At 37.8% G+C, this 18,646-nt stretch overlaps 1 protein-coding gene across 7 annotated transcripts in view; it reads right to left on the bottom strand.

Annotated features, from left to right (window-relative positions):
* MAGI3 (membrane associated guanylate kinase, WW and PDZ domain containing 3) overlaps nt 1-18,646 on the bottom strand; it is an 87,207-nt gene that overhangs the window by 39,580 nt on the left and 28,981 nt on the right. For 6 of the 7 annotated variants that reach the window (XM_064498083.1, XM_064498084.1, XM_064498089.1 and 3 more), the window contains exons 2-4: nt 5,080-5,196; nt 2,481-2,600; nt 26-235 (exon numbers count right to left, since the gene is read on the bottom strand). In XM_064498083.1, coding sequence (XP_064354153.1) covers nt 26-235; nt 2,481-2,600; nt 5,080-5,196 — 447 coding nt within the window. Of the gene's footprint in view, nt 1-25; nt 236-2,480; nt 2,601-5,079; nt 5,197-11,600; nt 11,753-18,646 lie in introns of those variants that run through there. The other variant, XM_064498087.1, reaches the window with a different exon arrangement.

The raw sequence follows: 18,646 nt of genomic DNA, 5'->3' as shown, positions 1-18,646 counted from the left end.
GGAATTTCTCCCCTTGCCAACCAACCTATTCCTCCACTGCCATTAACTGCCTCCTTTTCCTCCTCTTCCTCTTCTTCAGGGAGAGAGCTGTCCATCCTTTGCATTTTGCTGACTGATGTGGTTCTTTTCCTCTGTGATTCAGTATCAAAATCACTGTCAAAAAGAACTTGATCCACTGGATCAGGCTGAAAGGGACTGGGCTCTGCTGGAGGCTTTGGAGTACCATAAAAATTACCTGACCAGGAGATAAAAATCAAGATAATTAAAAGCATGCATATCTGCTGAAAGTACTGGCAGTTGTAGTAAACATTTTATTGTCTATGTAATATGTTGGTGAAATACCTGAACTGTAATTTAACTTTTTAAAGAAGACATCAGCACCCTCAAAAACAATCAATGCTCAAGAATTACCTATTCCTACAATATATTTTTTCTAATGTTGCCATTGTACATCAGAAAATAATAAGCATGATTCAAAATTTCTATCCTGCCACAGGTTTCCAAAGAAAAAGACTCATTTGTTATTTTGACTTGTATCTACTAATGCTCCAGAAAGAGACTTACAGAACCATCTGAGAGAAGCAAAACAGTGAAAATCAATTGCTCCTATTCCATTGTACAACATGTACTGATTATCTGGGATAACATGCAGCCATAGAAACACACTGAAGCCAAAAAGCAAATTGGTTTTGTGCAGAAACATAAAATATCTATTTACATAAACACAACTACGAATAATTGATTTAAAAACTACAGTCCTACATTATCAGCTGACAATACATTTGCCAAACAAAGCTGTTGATATCATTTGATCTCAAAATGATTTATACCTGAGAAAAATGAACAGATTTTTACTTCAATATTTTAATCTAAATCACAAAGATTAGGAATCATCTGTTGTTTTCTGGAAAAGAATCTGGGCAACCGACTACTCTCTTCTGACTGCTCATGTGATTTTTATTAGGGAGTTCACTATGGAGCAAGAGAACTTCCCAAAATTCCTGCTCGTTCAACATTTGGTGGCTAGATTTTGTTTTGACCATAAAAAATAATAAATAAGAAACTCTTCTGAAAATATCACTAAAAGCCAGGCTCAAAGCAATAAAATCCAGATAAAGGGGAGCTAAGAAAAAAGAAGTGCTAGTTTAGTCTAAATTTGCTTAGGAGGCTAGGAGATTTCTAGAGACAGGGTGATTCTGCAGACAGTATGAGACATGAAACAAGGAAATACAGAGCATTTTACGAAATTTTTAATTTGGGTTCTATCTATTTTACAAATTGTGTCTTTTTTCTTCTTTGTGAACCAATTTCACTCATGTACCAGATAAAACCATCACCTAACAAAGTCATCCTGTATACGTATGCTTGTTGTTGTTTGTAATGTATTTCAAAATCATGCTGGTTCATAATCTGGTAAATGACTTTGGTTTAGCATCAACGAAAGTTGCATACGCGCAGCATTTCTGAAAATTTGGCTGTAATTTAGTTGACCTCAAGTACAACTACCTATTTAAAAAAATAGCTAGCTAAATTGTATTTCAGATTTTATAACCTTACATACAAAAAGTAACATGAGATGTTTGCAACGTGTTCTATTCAAAAGGTAAGTTGCATAATAGTAAAAAACAACAGAAAACAAGCAATTGTTATTTGAAACATATTTGCAACCAGGGTATGCTCTACAGTAGTGCAAGACATCTGAGAGTTCAATCAAACTTGTCTCTCTTTTCTCCCACTTTAAACAAACGTGGGTTTGGGGTTTTTCCTCAGGGATGCGAGGAACCTTAAAGTCATCTCTGGCAGTTATCTAACCCTTTAAAACAGAGCAAACCAAAGGAAAACCCTTCATATGATGGAAATTCCTTGACCTCTTGATACTTTTTCCTGATGTTCTATTACCCTCATTAGAACATTTTCCCCCACAAAGTTTAACCTAAACCAACTTCACCACAAATCTGGACAACTTGATCTAATGCTGTTCAATTTTTCAGTGTGAAATACTTCATTTTTTTATTGTATTGGAATTTCTCTTGCCTCTTGTCCTTTTGCTATGCTCCTCTGAGAAGAGTATGGCTCTGTTCTCAAAGGTAAAAAAAAAAACAAAAAAACAAAAAAACAAAAAACGACATGAATTATTTTAAAACAAAATTCAATCAACCATAAACGAATATTTTCAGAACGCTTCTTCAAAAACACAATATGGAAAATAATCAGATAGCGTAAGACTGGTTGGCAGGACTGCTCATGATTTAGTGGCAGAAGTGACAAAGAGCCCAAATAAAGCTTCAAAACAAGACCAGTACTTCTCTTCACAGATACTCCAATTACAACACAGATGTAATACTGCTTCTCTACTACTGTAATAACCATCAGTGGATAGGAAAAGTGGTAGCTCCTGGGTACATGGAGCTGCACTTAGACAAAGATATTGGACATGAGTCCTAGATGTATTCCCATTCTGATAAATGTGATCAACATACCATCATATGTTCCACTTTCCAGCAAGGCTCCACTTTCTTCCAGCGCTTTGAACTGCTCAACAGGAATGAAATTATAGTCTACCCCAGGGACCTCCCCATCTCTGGGAGCCCTCGTAGTGCCTGAAAAGACAGAGAAAACACACTTGTAAGATACGTAAATGCTGCCTGTTTATCAAATGCTTCCTGTAAAATTCAGTAAAAACAACAGAGGTTTGAAACTTTATACAATGATGGTGTCATTCCAGGAAGATAACAGAACACTCGCAAACAAGCAAACAGTAACGTATAAAAACTAGGGCAATAAATTATGTAGGAATGACAGTTACAGTATGAAGGGGGGAGGAAAAAAAAAAAGCAGGATGAGGAAGCAATGAGAGAGATCATTTTCATATATTTTGTGAACCAAAAACTTATTCAGTGGAAGCTGGTGGTGACCTGGACAAGGCAATGCTAGTTCACGATTTTGGGGAACTGTTAGAACAGCTATAGAATTTTAACACACTTGTGTGGGTGCTTTGTCTTTCCGCTGTTTTTTGAGCGCCCTTACCAATTCAGTAATTTGCAATGAAGTCAGCATGACTACGCACATTTGATTTTTGGGTCACCAAACTGGGTACAGAAACTATTTCTTAACCTCACAATTCAGAATGAAATTCATCTATACTCCAAACCCAACTTCCAAATTCAAACTACTTCTGAAGGAAAAAACCCACCAGCTGTCATAAGGCAAAACTTCAAAGCAACCAGTAAATTGCTGTGTCAATGCAGAAGTTCTCAAAGTGTTTAGCTCTATGAATAAGGGTCTCCCATAGTTATAATAGCTTTATTAAAGCTCTCCTAGAAAGGACTCTACCAATTCAGTATTGCTTATAACCTAATAGATAAGCGTCAGTTTATTCAGGGAGCAGTCTAAACAAGAAGAATTGTTAGTAAGTAAACTGCATTTCGATATTATTATCTTTTAAGAAAGCCACAAACTCCTGGGCATGCTCAATATTATAATGATGCTAAATTGATGATGAAATTCCTGTAGTTACAAAAATGTTAGTTGACAAGCTGTTCTAAATTTGTTGCTCAATGAATATTTAAACACAATAGGTAATAAGCCTTTTTAATCAGTAAACCTCAGAGACAAAGTAAAGGATGATTTTATGATAATTAAGAAAAGAAATGGCACAGAAGGGCAAAAAGCAAAGACAGGATGTTTGGTAGCTGTCAGTGTCCTTTACCTTGAAAGGGGCTTTCTATAAACTGGAAGGAATGTTTTCATCTAAGCAAAGAGTTTGAGATTTTTTTAGAAGCTACAATTACCCCACTAGAACAGCCCAACCCCCCAGTAGAGTAAGCAAAACCCCTTAAACTATACACACATAACAATGGAGAAGTCCATTTAATTTCATATTTAATTAAAAAAAGTGGGTGTGCTTTAGACATCATGTTCACAGTTGTCCTGTGAACTCAGTCATTTAGTAAGCACCCTGTACAAACCACACACACGATTCACCATCGCCAGAAGGTTGTTCACTTCACTGGAAGCTTCCCCTTAGCCTGTCTGTAAAGTAGATAGTAAATTTTCTCACACGGGAGGTGCACAGAATGGATGTCTGGTAATTAAATAGAAGAATGATCTTAAGCACACCTGCTCCAATGAACAATTTAGAGTGTAGAGTGAGTAAAGTCTAAAGTCCACTAACAGTCTGACACTGATAAGCACTCAGTGTGAACGGTTTCAAACATCTCTGTAAGAGCCTTTGAAGCTGATCAGTGACGAGTGACCAAAAAAAAGAAGACTGACAAAATGATTTTGCATTCTCAGAAGCAGTAACCTTAGGTACCTAGTTAAAGGCGAGTTAACACGTGCCTTGGCTGGACTGAGAGATGCTAATAGCTGCTCAGAGTAGAAGGGCCGGCATAACAGATGAGACAGGTCCATCCAGAATCTCTGACTAATTAATTCCAGTTGTGACACTTACGTTTGTCCATACCCTGTTCCTTCCTCCTCTTCCTAGGCCACAGATTCAGTCTCCCTCTTGCTGCTGCCACCTCCTACTTTTTTTTTCAGGATCAATCAGCAACAGTTCCCCTCTATCTTCTGTCATTGCAGCAGTTGGGTCTCCTTTTTTGTATATAATCCCTCCTGCACCTCCCCCTTCCAGCTGCACTATTCTGTCTAGCTCTATGTGACAGCCTGGGGGATCTTAATCTCCTCTTTGTGCAAAAAACAATACATTGACCAAAATCATGATGTGTTCACTCTGCTTAATCATGCTGAGGAAGATTTATTTCCCATGGTGGCTATGGATATTCCAACGTCAGTAACAAATTACAGACTTCCAATGAGTTACACACTGATATTGTGAATGTGCTGAAATACTCTGAGCTTTGAATTCTTAAGTTTTTGCTGTTTTGTCAGATCATATTGGTAGTAACTTTTGATTGCAACTTAAGATACAAGACTATTCTGACAAAGCTGTTTACACAAATTTCTACGGAGAAGGTAAAAATATAAACCAGATTAAAAAAGAAAGAATGTAAAGCTTTTGAATTATGTGATGTTTAGCACAAACAGACCAAATGAGGCTAATGTTTATACACTTACATGGAATGGTTCTCAAGTAGAGATTGTCTCTGATCACCTGCTGCAGTTTATGGTCTACTGAGCCTTTCTGGAACTGAAGGCTCAAGTAGTGACGCAAATCTTTGTTGATGACTTTTCCTAAAACAAACAAACAAACAAGCAAATAAAACAAAAGTTGTGCAGGTGGAATTCCTGTGGTAAAAAATTCATTCTTTCATTCTAATGATAAAATTTTAATACTTCAAAAATAGCAATATGGAGGCAAAAGTATTTTTAACGGCCTTACATTTATATGTTAAAATCTAGTTAAGGTAAGGGAAAACATTTTGACATTGATCAAGTTTCTTGCCATAATAAGGAAAAAATAGATGGAGTTAGTAAATTACAAAGAGCTTCTAGTAACAGAGCATTAACAGTCCTCAACTCTCTTTGTGGAAACTGATGATATAGGACAAAATCAGTATAATAGTACAAGACTGAATGATAATACAGTGCATGGTCTAGTAAGCAGACACAGGCAGCAAAGCTAAATTGTGTTACGGAGTATATAACCTTATCTTACTGGTTTTGTAACTGCTTCATACGTAGGCTGCAAAGAAAATCTCTAAAATTTAGATATCTGACTACAGAGATGGTCATCCATTTATGTATTCACCATTAAAAAAAAAGAGGTACTTTTTGCCTATGATCTTAAATGCAGACATTTTGTTTCAAATTCTGTTCAGATGCTTTATTTACAAAGCTCTCCTCATGTAACACGAGTACCTTAAAACTACACACCAGCTGGAAAACTAAATACTGGGAGTTATGACTGGCAGAAAACATGTACGTGTTAAAATATCTGCAGGCAAGAAAACACGGTAAAACCTACTCCTCTTATATAAAGGGATATTATGCTGATAGTTTGAAAATACAGATTTTTTTTGCACCCACCTAGTCATACTTTTGTAATAAAACAAGCCAAACCATTAACTATGTTTAGAATTTAATTAAGCTAATCCTTTTTCTACAGGGTTTTTCTTACAAAGACATCTACCATAGCTAATGAAAAAAACCAAATATCAACATACCTGCTGCTAAGACTGACAAAACCCAAAAGCCGTTTACACGAGTTGCTTTGTAGAGACAACTATAGTTTAATAGGGTGAACAGAGCAATAAAAAGTGATTTTATGCATAACTAACAACCAATCTCAGTATCTTCTAAGGCAGACAGTAACAATTCTCCTGAAGTGTTTTGAAATGAATAAATAGTTAAAACACAAAATCTATTACCAAATTAAATGTCTCCACAGATAGACCATTGCTTCAAAATATACATGACATACAGTAATACTTTCTATTCCATTTATACCTATCAATTAGGCACCTGAACTCAATCTTTTGTAACATTGGAGTCTACATTCTTGATCTTACAGAAAGAAAATATTTTCCGTTTTAAAAACACTGCCTTATAGAAGAGTTCTTTACAATTATTCCTGTGCAATACTTCTGTCAGGTATCATTAGCAAATCTGTCATGTCACTAGATAACCATTGCCCCTTTAGCACACAAATAACTGAGCTCTTTTACTACTTCTTCATCCTTCTGACAGAAGGGTACAAAACAATCTTTTGTACCCTGTCATCTTCCCAGAAAGCACATTAGATAGGGTTCAGTGACCTTGACAAATTTAAGTTACATACTTTAGCAGAATACTCAGGGCTTTGGGGAGAAAGACTTTTAGTCTTTGTCTTTAAAAAAAGAATATAGGAGATGGCCAATAGCATGCTTACGCTGATGTACCACAACAAGCTGACCCAAAATTGTAACAGACAACAGCTCATTTTAAGTTAAGTCAGCAACAGGTGACGAGGCATCCAGCGCAATGCTAATTTGACTTGTTTTTGAACTCAGAACTGGAAAAGCTCTATCTTCCACTTATCTAACATGATTCTCTGAAGTATTTCTCCAAACTAGTAATTTTTTTTGCAGGAAAAGGTAACAGGTTGACCACATAATAGTCAATTTAGAAAGGAAATTTAATGAAACTGTCGTATGAGTGATTCTAACAGGAGTCTGTGAAGTCTGCCGAGGCCCAGCCGTAGGAGAGACTACCTCGGAATGCCTAAGGGAAGGAAATGGGGTATCAGACCCGTATCAGTCTTAATACCATGGTCATCTGCACCTTAAAACCAAGGTAACTACTGTTATGAAATGTCAAATTTGTAAAAAATAATATCCTTTCCACCACTAGTAACCAAGGGTAGCAGCACAGGTGAGTTTGATTTTTCCAAAAACATGTGGCACTACCGCAAAGCGGGTTGCGTGTTCTGGCAAGTCTATGCTTCCCTTCTTGACAGGCAATAAAGCAGTAATTCTATGCATCACCTGCTAATACCTGCATTATAGGGTTTGTTGTTGCATTAAAAAAAAAAAGATACCAAATCTTTAACAGGTTAACTACATAAGATGGAGCAAGGAGCAGAGAATATTGCAATCTGTCCTTCAAAAGAATATAACTGAACACCAAAAAATACCACATGTATAAAATGTATTTATGTTGCTGAGCTTCAAACAAACGAATGAAAAAATATGGTAAAGATAATTCTTAATCGTAGACGCTTGTTCAGAAAAGAGTAATTTCTGATTTAAAAAAGCTATAATTGGCTCTGTAACATTAATCAAGAATTTACATTAGAAAATACATGTAAAGTGTGGGGAAAATATACCAAAATATACAAAATACCTTGCCTAAAGAGTGAAAACCAAATTTTCAATTTTGAAACAATTCTGTGTTGAAAATAATCTTCAGCATTTTCCTGCTCAATTTCCCTTTACTTTATAAGGTGCTTGCAATGCTAATAAGATACTGGCAATTCTGTACATCTTAAAATAACTACCCCATTCAGGGTAAACACACACCTTATATGCATCTCTCAAACATCATCTTATTTATCATCATTCATTAACAGTAAACCATCTTCCAATTATCACTCTCTTTCACCCAGTTGAAGCAAAAGGAATGTTGGAAAATATTCAAAAGTGAAACCATGTGAGATTATCAATCAGCCCTCTCTTTATATGGGTCTGCATTGACCTAAAACGAAAAAACTGTCCACCCCCTGCCCCAAGCCCCACTGCACGCACACTCCCAGGAATGAATGTCACACATATGGGGCTTAAACACTAGTCCTGAGCTCCAAATGAAGTCCATTTCTTTTTTACCTTCATTTAATGCTGCCATCTATTAAAAAAAATTACTTTCAGAAATATAAAAAGGATTCTGCAGTATTAAGAAAGTACCAAAGTATAAGCCTCAGCAATAATACAAATGATAAAGTAATTACCACTAATGTGGGTGGGGTGAGTAGCACATCCTCTGTCCTCCCATACTCCTCCCCAAACACGAAACTCAAAATAACTTTCTAACACTCCCCTGGGTTGAACATTCTTTGCCATTACGACAGCAAGCCCTGAGCTGAATTCCCTGTTTTGCCATCACGAGTTGTTCTTTATAAAGCTTTGGATTTGCTTCCTGCAGCATAATGAGCAAAACATGTCACAGAAAATGAAAACAAATGGTGCAATCTCTAGCAAGAAAAAATATTTTCCATTTGTTACTACAAATCGCTTTATTGCTTGTAGACAAGACGGTTTCTCAATACTAAAAAAAGTTTTACCACTCAAATGGTCCATCCATCTCCCTGTCAAAACCAGATCTATACCATTTCACTTTAACAATACAAGCATATTTCACTTTGGCAGATGAATATGTTTGCTAACTAAGTTCATACTGCTGCTCATAGGAAAAACTTGGCAAGAGGTAAAAACGTGTAATAGACATAGAATTAAAGAGACTTTACTTATTCACTGATCTTCCTCTCCTCACATTTTAAAACTTAAAAGCTCACAAAGGCAACCTTGTTGCAACAAATACAATGTTATTTAAAAAACCATTTTCAATAAATATCAACTTAGTCAAAAAAGTATAAACAAAGCTGTTACTAAGAATATACTGACAATAAAGGATTAATCTTAACACTAAAACCCTTAAAGATTGGACTCCATTCTGAGAACAAAACGACTAAATTGAAGATTGAAAGGACTGCCTGGGGAAAACTGAAGAAAGTCAAACAAAATACTAGGCAGAGAAAAAATGACAGAAAGCCACCTAGAAAATGGTAATACTGAATAGTAAAGATGCTTTAGGCAACCTCTAGAACTTGCTCTTATGTAAAAACCAGTTATTTCTCCCTTACAGAACTGAACATGCTCCTTTACACTGCTTCTTTCACGCAGGCTTTCAGGAAGACCTCATGTATCAGACTCTGAAATGACCTAATAAATTTAGGGTTTCTGTTTGTTCCCCTGCTGAACAGTCCCTTAAGGATGACACATGAAACACAGGAACCAGTCAAGAGGAATAATGATCTTTATACCATTCAGACTCTCCAAGATAAATAGGTACAAGTCTCTTGTTTTCTGATTTAATTTAAATTAGCCACAAAAGGCACTATTTAAATGAGGATGCACACACACTGCAGTTCAGTAAGGAAAACTAAGACTTGAGTCTTCTGAGACCAGTCTTTTGAGGTGCAAGTCTACAGCAAAACAAATTACTGTGAAGCACAGTTACAAGTTTGAGTGACAGAAACGTGAGGAAACAGGCACCAATGTAATTATTTCCTTTTAAATTTCAGATACGTCAGTTGCCCAAGTCTGTTAATAGAATTCACTACAAAAAAGTCCATTTCTAAATAGCAATGTTGGTAAAACAGCAATGCTGAAAGTGCAGCAATTTGCAGTGTGTCATCCAAGTATGCAAATACTCTTTAAGTGACTCATTCAACCTGCAAAGGATTTCATATTACTGCCCAACAGTGTCACAGCAAAAGAATTTCACAAGCACTTCATGATAATGTTGCTAAGACATGGGACATTTGGTAGATATTTCCCCCCAAATCACTTTGAAGACTATCTCAAAACTCTTCATCCGAATTTGACACACATTTCCTTTCAGACACATACAGGTGACAGCCCTCTAAAGGTACGCTATGTCTTACTTACCACACGTTGGGAGCTATATTCTCAAGTTCCCATGTCCACAACCCCTAGAGACACTGACATCTGTAGGCTAATGGCAGCTGCAGCTACGATGGGAGACCGAATGACTGCATATCTTTCTTTCAAACTTTTCAAAAATTACTTTACAGTTGACTAGAAAAGCACTTCTTCAAAGTTGCAGTTCAATAAAAGAATGTTCATTTCCTATGAAATGTGATCACTTTTATTTTCATTGTTAGGACTTCTTCTACCTTCACTGTAGTATTTAACACACACAATCATTTTAAGGGAACAGATGCAACAAGGAATTGCATTCCCTCATTCTTCACATAAATTAAAAAAACCCAAACCCGACTGTGCACAATTCTTTGTATGTTTCACTAATGAATTAAAAGGTAATAAAGAGAAAAAAGAGATCAGTGCAGGCACTACTGAGATTAAAATATTTGTTCAACTTCCAAAACAAATACATTACAAATGAAACACACGAAACATCCTCATTTCACATGTATTCTACAGTACAAAACAAATACTAGGCAAATTATTGCTGGAGTTCAAAATGTTTGCTCAAAGAGTCGCCAGCCAGTAGGCTGATACTTCTAGAGAGACTATACAAAAGTCTTCTTCTCCAGTAAGTCTAGCCCTACTAAAGAAAAAACACTAGTCTTCCAGTTATTCCATTCCTGAATATATGTGGTAGCACAGATGAGGAGAATTGTGCCTTCTGTACAGAAGGCATGTCTATTAAAGAGTTAAGAGCTTCTCTTACTGGGCATGTTTCAGATTCAGAGACACTGACGCATCATTAAAATCCTAGTTGAAGTTTATGGTTCAGTATCATATATTACATATATTTTCAGTCCTTGGAAAATAAGGTATCTTTGGAAATACACAGTGCCACATTGTCTCATTGACACCTCCATTATTCTAAATATAGAAGGGGATCTTCTTCCAGTAACAGCAGAAATACTCCAACAGGGGAAAGATACTGAAATTATTCCAAGCTTTTATAAGGCTTGTCATCTCATCATTGCACACTCATTCCAATTTATCAGCTGGGCCACAGGATCTTCTTCGGTTTTGATTCAAAGCTAATGTGCAATTTTGCAAGTCATAACTTAAGCATTACTTAGGACGTGACAGGAAGCTGCATTCATAAGCAGTTCACTCCTTAGGAGCCAGTGTTACCACACTGAAAGTATTCAGAAGGGCACAAAACCTAGATCTGCAAACGTCAGGCTGAAGCAGGCATTTTTACTGACGTAACTGAATTAGGAATGTCAGCTTAACAATGTGTGGAAAATGGCATGTGAAAAGCCAAAAAGATCACCACCACGTACATGGCAGGAGCGCCTGCAGGCTCTGGTCTGGGAAAGCACCACCCTGCTATCTAAACACACGATAAGCCAGCCTGCCTCGGCCTGGTCCCAACCACACCGGAACAGGCGGAGAACAAGGCTCTCCCCAAACACCAGCATCTTCCCCAGCCGTCCTCACCGTTCTCCACGCAGGCAGCGCCGTGGCTGACGGCCTCCCCATCACAGTCCTCTGCTCGGTCCAGAGAACTGCATTTGGGTGAGGAAAGAGCACGTGTTCGGGGGGAAGGCGGGGCAGATGGGAGGAGGAGGAAGGTGCACCGGAGGAAGGGCGGGGTGAAGCCTGTGCAGAGCAAACATGACCTCTGCAGTCCTTGCTGGCAGCTCCATCTGCTCCCCTGCCTACGCTCACACACGATGGCAAAGGGCCAGCTGTTTCATTTCCGCGTCCTATTCCCGCAAGGTAGAGCTGCAGCATAAACTTAATTCCATTCACTCCATTTCTGACAAATACAAGTTTATTTTATTTTCTGGTGGGTACAAGAGCACTTCACATGGCTGCACCACAGCAGGAACTGTCTGCCAGGCAGTCCTGTTTCATGACTTGAAAATCCAGTGGTTTGCAGACAGACCTCGGTCTGTAGCTCACCAGGAGACTCACCTCCACCAGCAGCAGACGGGACCGAATCAGCGTATGTACGTCCTGATGCGTGTCGAGCTACCGTTTCGAGTCAGCTAAAAGCAAAAGCACTTTGCAATCCTCACGCGCGTCGAGCTACCGTTTCCAGTCAGCTAAAAGCAAAAGCACTTTGCAATCCTCACGCGCGTCGAGCTACCGTTTCCAGTCAGCTAAAAGCAAAAGCACTTTGCAATCCTCACGCGCGTCGAGCTACCGTTTCCAGTCAGCTAAAAGCAAAAGCACTTTGCAATCCTCACGCGCGTCGAGCTACCGTTTCCAGTCAGCTAAAAGCAAAAGCACTTTGCAATCCTCACGCGCGTCGAGCTACCGTTTCCAGTCAGCTAAAAGCAAAGGCAGTTTGCAATCCTCACGCGCGTCGAGCTACCGTTTCCAGTCAGCTAAAAGCAAAAGCAGTTTGCAACTGCGCTTTGCTGCCCCCTGCTGGAGCAGCTGGTGGCTCTGAAGTGGAGGATTTGGTTTTCATCGGTTTCAAAGGTGGCTTAGGAAAACCACACACACAATAAATTCTGTATGCGACACCATCTTTCTGCCTTGATTTGCTGCTGTAAGTAGTGAAAATCTACAATAAGAGAAAGATTACATAATAATTCTGCAAACACAGAATGAATCTAAGTAAAAAAAGCGGTTTACAGACACACATCAGAGCCACAATTTCAATTCAGCCATGCTAATGAAGCACAGCATCAGCCCAGCACAGCTTACTTATTTATAATTTTCTGTAGGTTAGACTTTGGTAAAGCTACCAGATTGTGCTAAGTGTATTTTAAAAGCTAGGAACGGTTTAAAGGAAAAAAACCATTTCTTTAAGGACCAAACTTTAGAAAATAATCAAACATGAAAGCTAACAACAAACTATGCAAATCTAGATACTGATTTTGAACTTGATTTCAAATCCCCAATTTCTTATCATCCACTACTCCTCATCCTAAATCGCCTCACCCCTCTTTGTCCCTAGATTAATCTCAAGCAGTAGGGTCATCTAAGGTTTTGCTTGTTTTCTGGGGTTTTTTTAAGATGAAAGGGAAGAAAAGAATGAAAATGTGCAGTTTAGATACCTTTACCTAATTTTAATTTTGTTTTCTCAATGGGAACAAAGCTGATGAGACGAATTTAAACACAAAACCAGAATTCCATATGGTCCAAGGTTACACTAGGCTTTGTAATATGTTATGTGAGCAATGATTCCACACGACTTAAAAAAAACCTTACATATAAAAATTCCATGTAAGACACATTAAGGGCTAGTAGAACAGCTAAATGGCTTTGCTTAAAAGCAGCTAACTAAAATAGGAATTATCTAGGTTGATCAAGTGGAGAACATTCACTATTTTTAATTAAAACCAGGTTATTATACATGAAGTAAGATTAACTCTGACTTAAATAAGCAAATCCATTTAAAGAAACATTCAGCTACACAAAACAGATATCCTGCATTAGGAAACCAAAGTTATAATTAGGGTGCAAGGCATTAACTTTACAATATTCATCAGCAATTACTCACAGATTACAATTTAACATGAGTTGCAGAACTGAATGCATGCCTTCACTTAGTAAAATAAATCCTTCCTAAAAAAACATGCAAGAGAATCACACCACTCCCAGAATAAGCAAAACAAAAAATAGAAAAGGCTCATTTTTTGTTTTGTATGGAAAACAAAACAGTAAGGGCAGCCTTTCAGTATTTATACAACAATGTCACACATCTAGCAAACACACAGCTACATTTCCAGTACAACGAGAAACATGTGGGAGGTTCAAATTATTTCAATTACACAAGAAACAGAAGGCAGAATTCTGAGAATGTTCTGACCTAGTCAGCAGGTGAAGCTTTGCCCAGATTGTGGGGTAGAAAGATAGATGGATTACTGGGGAAAAGTGATCTTTTCCATCATGGAAAAAGAGGGGCAAGCAGAGATGGGACTGCAGCATCTTACGCTGCATATGCATCAATGCTTCATATTTACAGCCTTACTGAGCTCACGAACAGTTTGCAACCCAGTGCTATAGACCACATTAATGGTTCTACGGACACGACTCCACGCCACACCCTCCCTTTAGGCCTCTTCAAGGTAATTCAGAATGAATGCGTGAATCTAAAGTTTGGGACTAAAGTCCATTTCTAAAATTTAGGCCTTTGCACAAGTTGATGACCAAAGTTTGGGACAGAGGTCAGTTTGGGAACAGACATGGGAAGCACATCCTGGTCCAGTCACGAGCTGATCTCCAACCTAGGCTTCATTCAATCTGTTTTATTCAGCAGGTAACAACTGCTTCTTCAAGGTGCAGTCAAATCACTGTCAGGTACAGCATTGTTATTTAAGAGACAATACTAAGAAAATCACCATGTTCAGTTCACAAAACTCAGTAAGCACCTATGCTATCTGGCAATTACAGGCTGCTTTGGCGTTACGTAGCTGCAAAGAAGTTCGGAAGACTAAAAGCAGGTATCACCTCAGGAATGCGACATGCACACTTCTGCTTATGTTTGCCTTTTAATTAGACTCGAGCAGTAGGAGGTCCACACTTCTGCTCAGAAAGTCTAAATTAATCAAGTCTTTTGATTACCAGATCTTACATCAGTAACAGCCAACCATTTATTAATTCAGCTCAATTTCTGCAAACAGCCATAGTGGCATTTTACATCTCTGACAAGCAGGCTATTTCGTTGAGATATCATAAGGGTACCTTGATTTGCTATATCACTGTCGTGTAGCTACATTTGTCCTAAAACAGAAACCTATCGCAAGACATAAATTTTTCCCCATGCAATGAACAGAACAAACAAGGTAAAAAAAAAAAAAACCTTGATTTTATAGAACAAACTAGAGACATGGGAGAAAGGCTAACCAAATACATTAAAAGCTTCTTTTTGTATTTGAAATGCAAATCATTTATTTTACAAATACAAAAATCAAAAAAACCTTAGATTATTAAACAAGGCCATAAAAAAAAAAAGAGCAAAAAGACATTTTAATCTGTTCTGGCCACACTGACAGTCCTTTAACCTCCTCCCTCAACACAAGGTTATTTGTAGACCTTTGGATTTAGAGTAGATAAACAGATGCCAAGAACCAAACTCCTCTGAAATTACCACCACTGTTATCAGCAGAGGGGGAATCAAAGAATGACTTGGGAAAGCTGCTTACCGAAGAAAGGAAAAGTCCTGAGAACGAGAAGCTGAGGATCACAGAAAAAAGTGAACCGGACTATTTGGGAACAGGGACAGGTTATCAAAGCAGGTATTAAGATTCAAAATAATGCTGTAAGATATTTTAAAAATATATTTTAAATGCCTAGATAAGAGGTCTTACAAAAGCTTTCAAATGTTCATTAAGATTAACAGTATCCCTAAAGCCTGCAAGGCTATGCGAATTTCTCTGTGTTAAACATTTGCAGAGAATACATCATTTGACTGAAGACTAGACAGCAAAGATACTTCTAGTAAACTATATGATGCTTAACAAGCTGTCTGACTATCTCCAAAAAAGGAACTTGAGACAACATCAGCATCAAACTGGGGCCCCAGCGTAACTTTAGAATCAGCTGCAACAGTATCGCAGAAAGCAGACACAACCCACACTTAGTGACAGTGTATATGGATGAGTAAAGAGGCAGGGGAATATGGGGAAAGAATAGTGAGAGAAGAGAGAGGCACAGAGAAATGGTCTCATATGACATCCACAAGCACAGATGCAACAGGCCTCGTGCTAGGCCCTATGTGCCGAAAATCCGATCAGTTCCAAAACTTATTGAAGCACCCCAAAAAATCATGTTATAACAAAACAAAACAAACAAGCAAAACCGATTTTGGAGATTACCAAAACTTTCAGATAAACAATTGGAGAATATTCCTTTAAACTTTTCTTCCTTTTTGAATGAAGACCTAGGACCTCTGCCTAAGGCCGGCCTTTTAATGAAGATTTACCTTTTGTACGCAGTCCTTCCTAGCACAGCTCAGCCTTCTGAATGCTTTGAGGTAATTGACATCCATTTTACCATACTTTTTAATTGTATTACATGAAGATATTTCAGAAATACTAGCCATATGAAAATCATTACCCTCTTGCATACCAGTGTCTTAAGGAGGAACATATTCAAGGCAGCAGTGAATAAAACCACAAGTTTTCCCCTAGAAAAATACTTATGTCATAATACTTGCAAAATCCCACTACACTCTTTGGCGCTCTTAAGGCAGCTTTAATTCTTTCACATGACAGATTACCGATTATCAATACATGATTTGAACTTTCAATAAAATATCCATTGCCTTTTTCCATTATTAGAATACCTTCTCCCACACAGTATATCAAGTTATCACACTGTGCTGCCTACTTTCCAAGACGCTGCCTGCAGCCAAACAACACCAGCCGCAAAATGTGAACTCAAGGTGTCAGTCTCACAACCTTATTTAAATGCAGGCATTATTAAAACAAGGCAATCTAGGATTAAAAAAAAAAAAAAAAAAAAAAAAAAAAAAAAAAAAAAAAGAGGGGAGTGTGAATGAGGCTTTTTTTGTCAGATTTTTAGAACAGGACTTCTGGGACAAACTACTCAAAGGCTGCTGTATGAATGCCTCTCTTGCCTTTTCTTTCTCTTTTCTCGCCAGGAACCAGACAAATTATACAAAAAAACATTCCGGAGTCTTACAACAAACTGGAGCAAGGGACTCAGTCCCTAAGCTTAAGAGAACAATGCTCGTTCAAATGATCAATGTACTAAACAAGAAGTTAAAACGTTAAATAAATAACTATTAAAGAAATACAACTGCTTGCGCTCTGAAAGTAACAAGACACCTATCAGCCTGAAGCGCGCTTGGTACTCTTCACAGAAACACAGGGTTGTTACCACTATTTCACAATTCTTCTGTTTCTAGAACAGAACCTTTTTCTTCTGCCACCATCACAGACAATGCCCTTTCACGGCGTGCACCTGTGGAAACTCCCGTCTCACCGCCCTGCCCTGCCCTGCCGCCAGGGAGCAGACAGATGTGCTGCCCCCCAACGCAAAGCGCTCGCCAGCGCTGGCTCTCGTCACCGGTGCCCGGCACCAACAAATTTGCTGCTGACTCCCCAAATGAGCCAGGGCCTATCTAGATGATAACTGTGAGGATCCAGCTCTAGTTCTATCAACTTATGCAATCACAGGTTGCAACCAGGGGCGTAACCTTTTATATTTTTCGCCTGAGTAAACTGATTTCTTACATTTACTCCAGCAAAGGCAAGAAAACCAAGTTCTAATGCTTTTGCAGGGATAAGCAGCAAAATCCCAACAACACGCAAGAATAACCGAATTTGAGAAAGTTAAAAAATACTTTTACTAAAAATGAAAAATGAACTCTAACAGATTCCCCATCACTCATCTTGAGCAGAATGGACCTCTTTCTGAAAAGCATCTCAACCTGAAATAAGACATCTGCATGCAAGTAGTGCTTGGTAAATCTAAATTGTGTGTTATACAGGGATTTAGACTAGACTGCAAGGGTTGCTGCTAGCTTTAAGTCTCTATTAATTTTTACACCCAGCAAAGACTGATTAAAAAAAAGAATCTAACTACATAATTAGTCTTTTTCTCCTACAAAGTATTAAGTGAATGACTGACAGATCCCGTATTTGTAAAACAACATACAAAAACATTCTACTTTTAGAAGACTTGTCATCATCTTTGCTGAGAATAAAGAGAACAAATACATCATCTCAGCCTAATTACAAATGGTAGCTAATAAAACAAACATTTAATAGTCCTAATTTTAAACTTGGACCTTTACACTTATTCTACTAATTCTAGATTATCAAGAGAGTTCTTTCCAAGAAAAGTTGCTGTGCTTTTAAGGTGAGAAAGGTGCGTAATTTTTCCCTCTGATCTGTAAATGTGTGTGGATTAAAGTAAGAAAAGCTTAATCTAAAATTAGAATACCAACCAACCAGAGATTTTATACAATATTTCTTTTAAAATAAAACATTTCCACGAAGAGCATAAAATTTGAAAACTAAAAAACAAGGTATGAGGGTGAAATGCACCAATTCTAAATTACAGAAAAAGTAAATTAAGACCAATTGTGTTTGGAAATCCGTATGTAGGAAAACCACAGATAAGGTCTCCACTGGACTCAAAACCAAGCAAACATTCTGCAACAATACTGTTACAATTGCAGGACTATCTCCCATTAGAGTCCAGGACAATTTGTGAAGAGGCATTCATCTTTTTATGCAAATATAGTACATACATTCAGTGGGGTTAACATGAAACAAATATGCATGTAAAAAGCCTCAAAATAATATCTATTAGTACACTGAGCGCTGATGAGAAAGAAGAGTAACTAGTGGTGGACAGTACAGTTAACTCATTATTTTTCTAACGTACGCTACTTGTTCTTTTGTGTATCTCACTAAAGCCATAGAGATTCTCAGTCTATACATGATTTCTGTGAAATGACAGCAGACATCATGTTAAGTTTGCTTTATGTAATGCATTGGCAGCACGAAAGCTTGCATGGCCCAAAATCTTTTCTGCCTACAACCTCAAGGATT

The sequence above is a fragment of the Dromaius novaehollandiae genome, chromosome 27 (assembly GCF_036370855.1).
Source record: "Dromaius novaehollandiae isolate bDroNov1 chromosome 27, bDroNov1.hap1, whole genome shotgun sequence".
NCBI classification, from domain to species: Eukaryota; Metazoa; Chordata; class Aves; order Casuariiformes; family Dromaiidae; genus Dromaius; species Dromaius novaehollandiae.
This window is presented reverse-complemented; position numbering and strand designations above follow the sequence as displayed.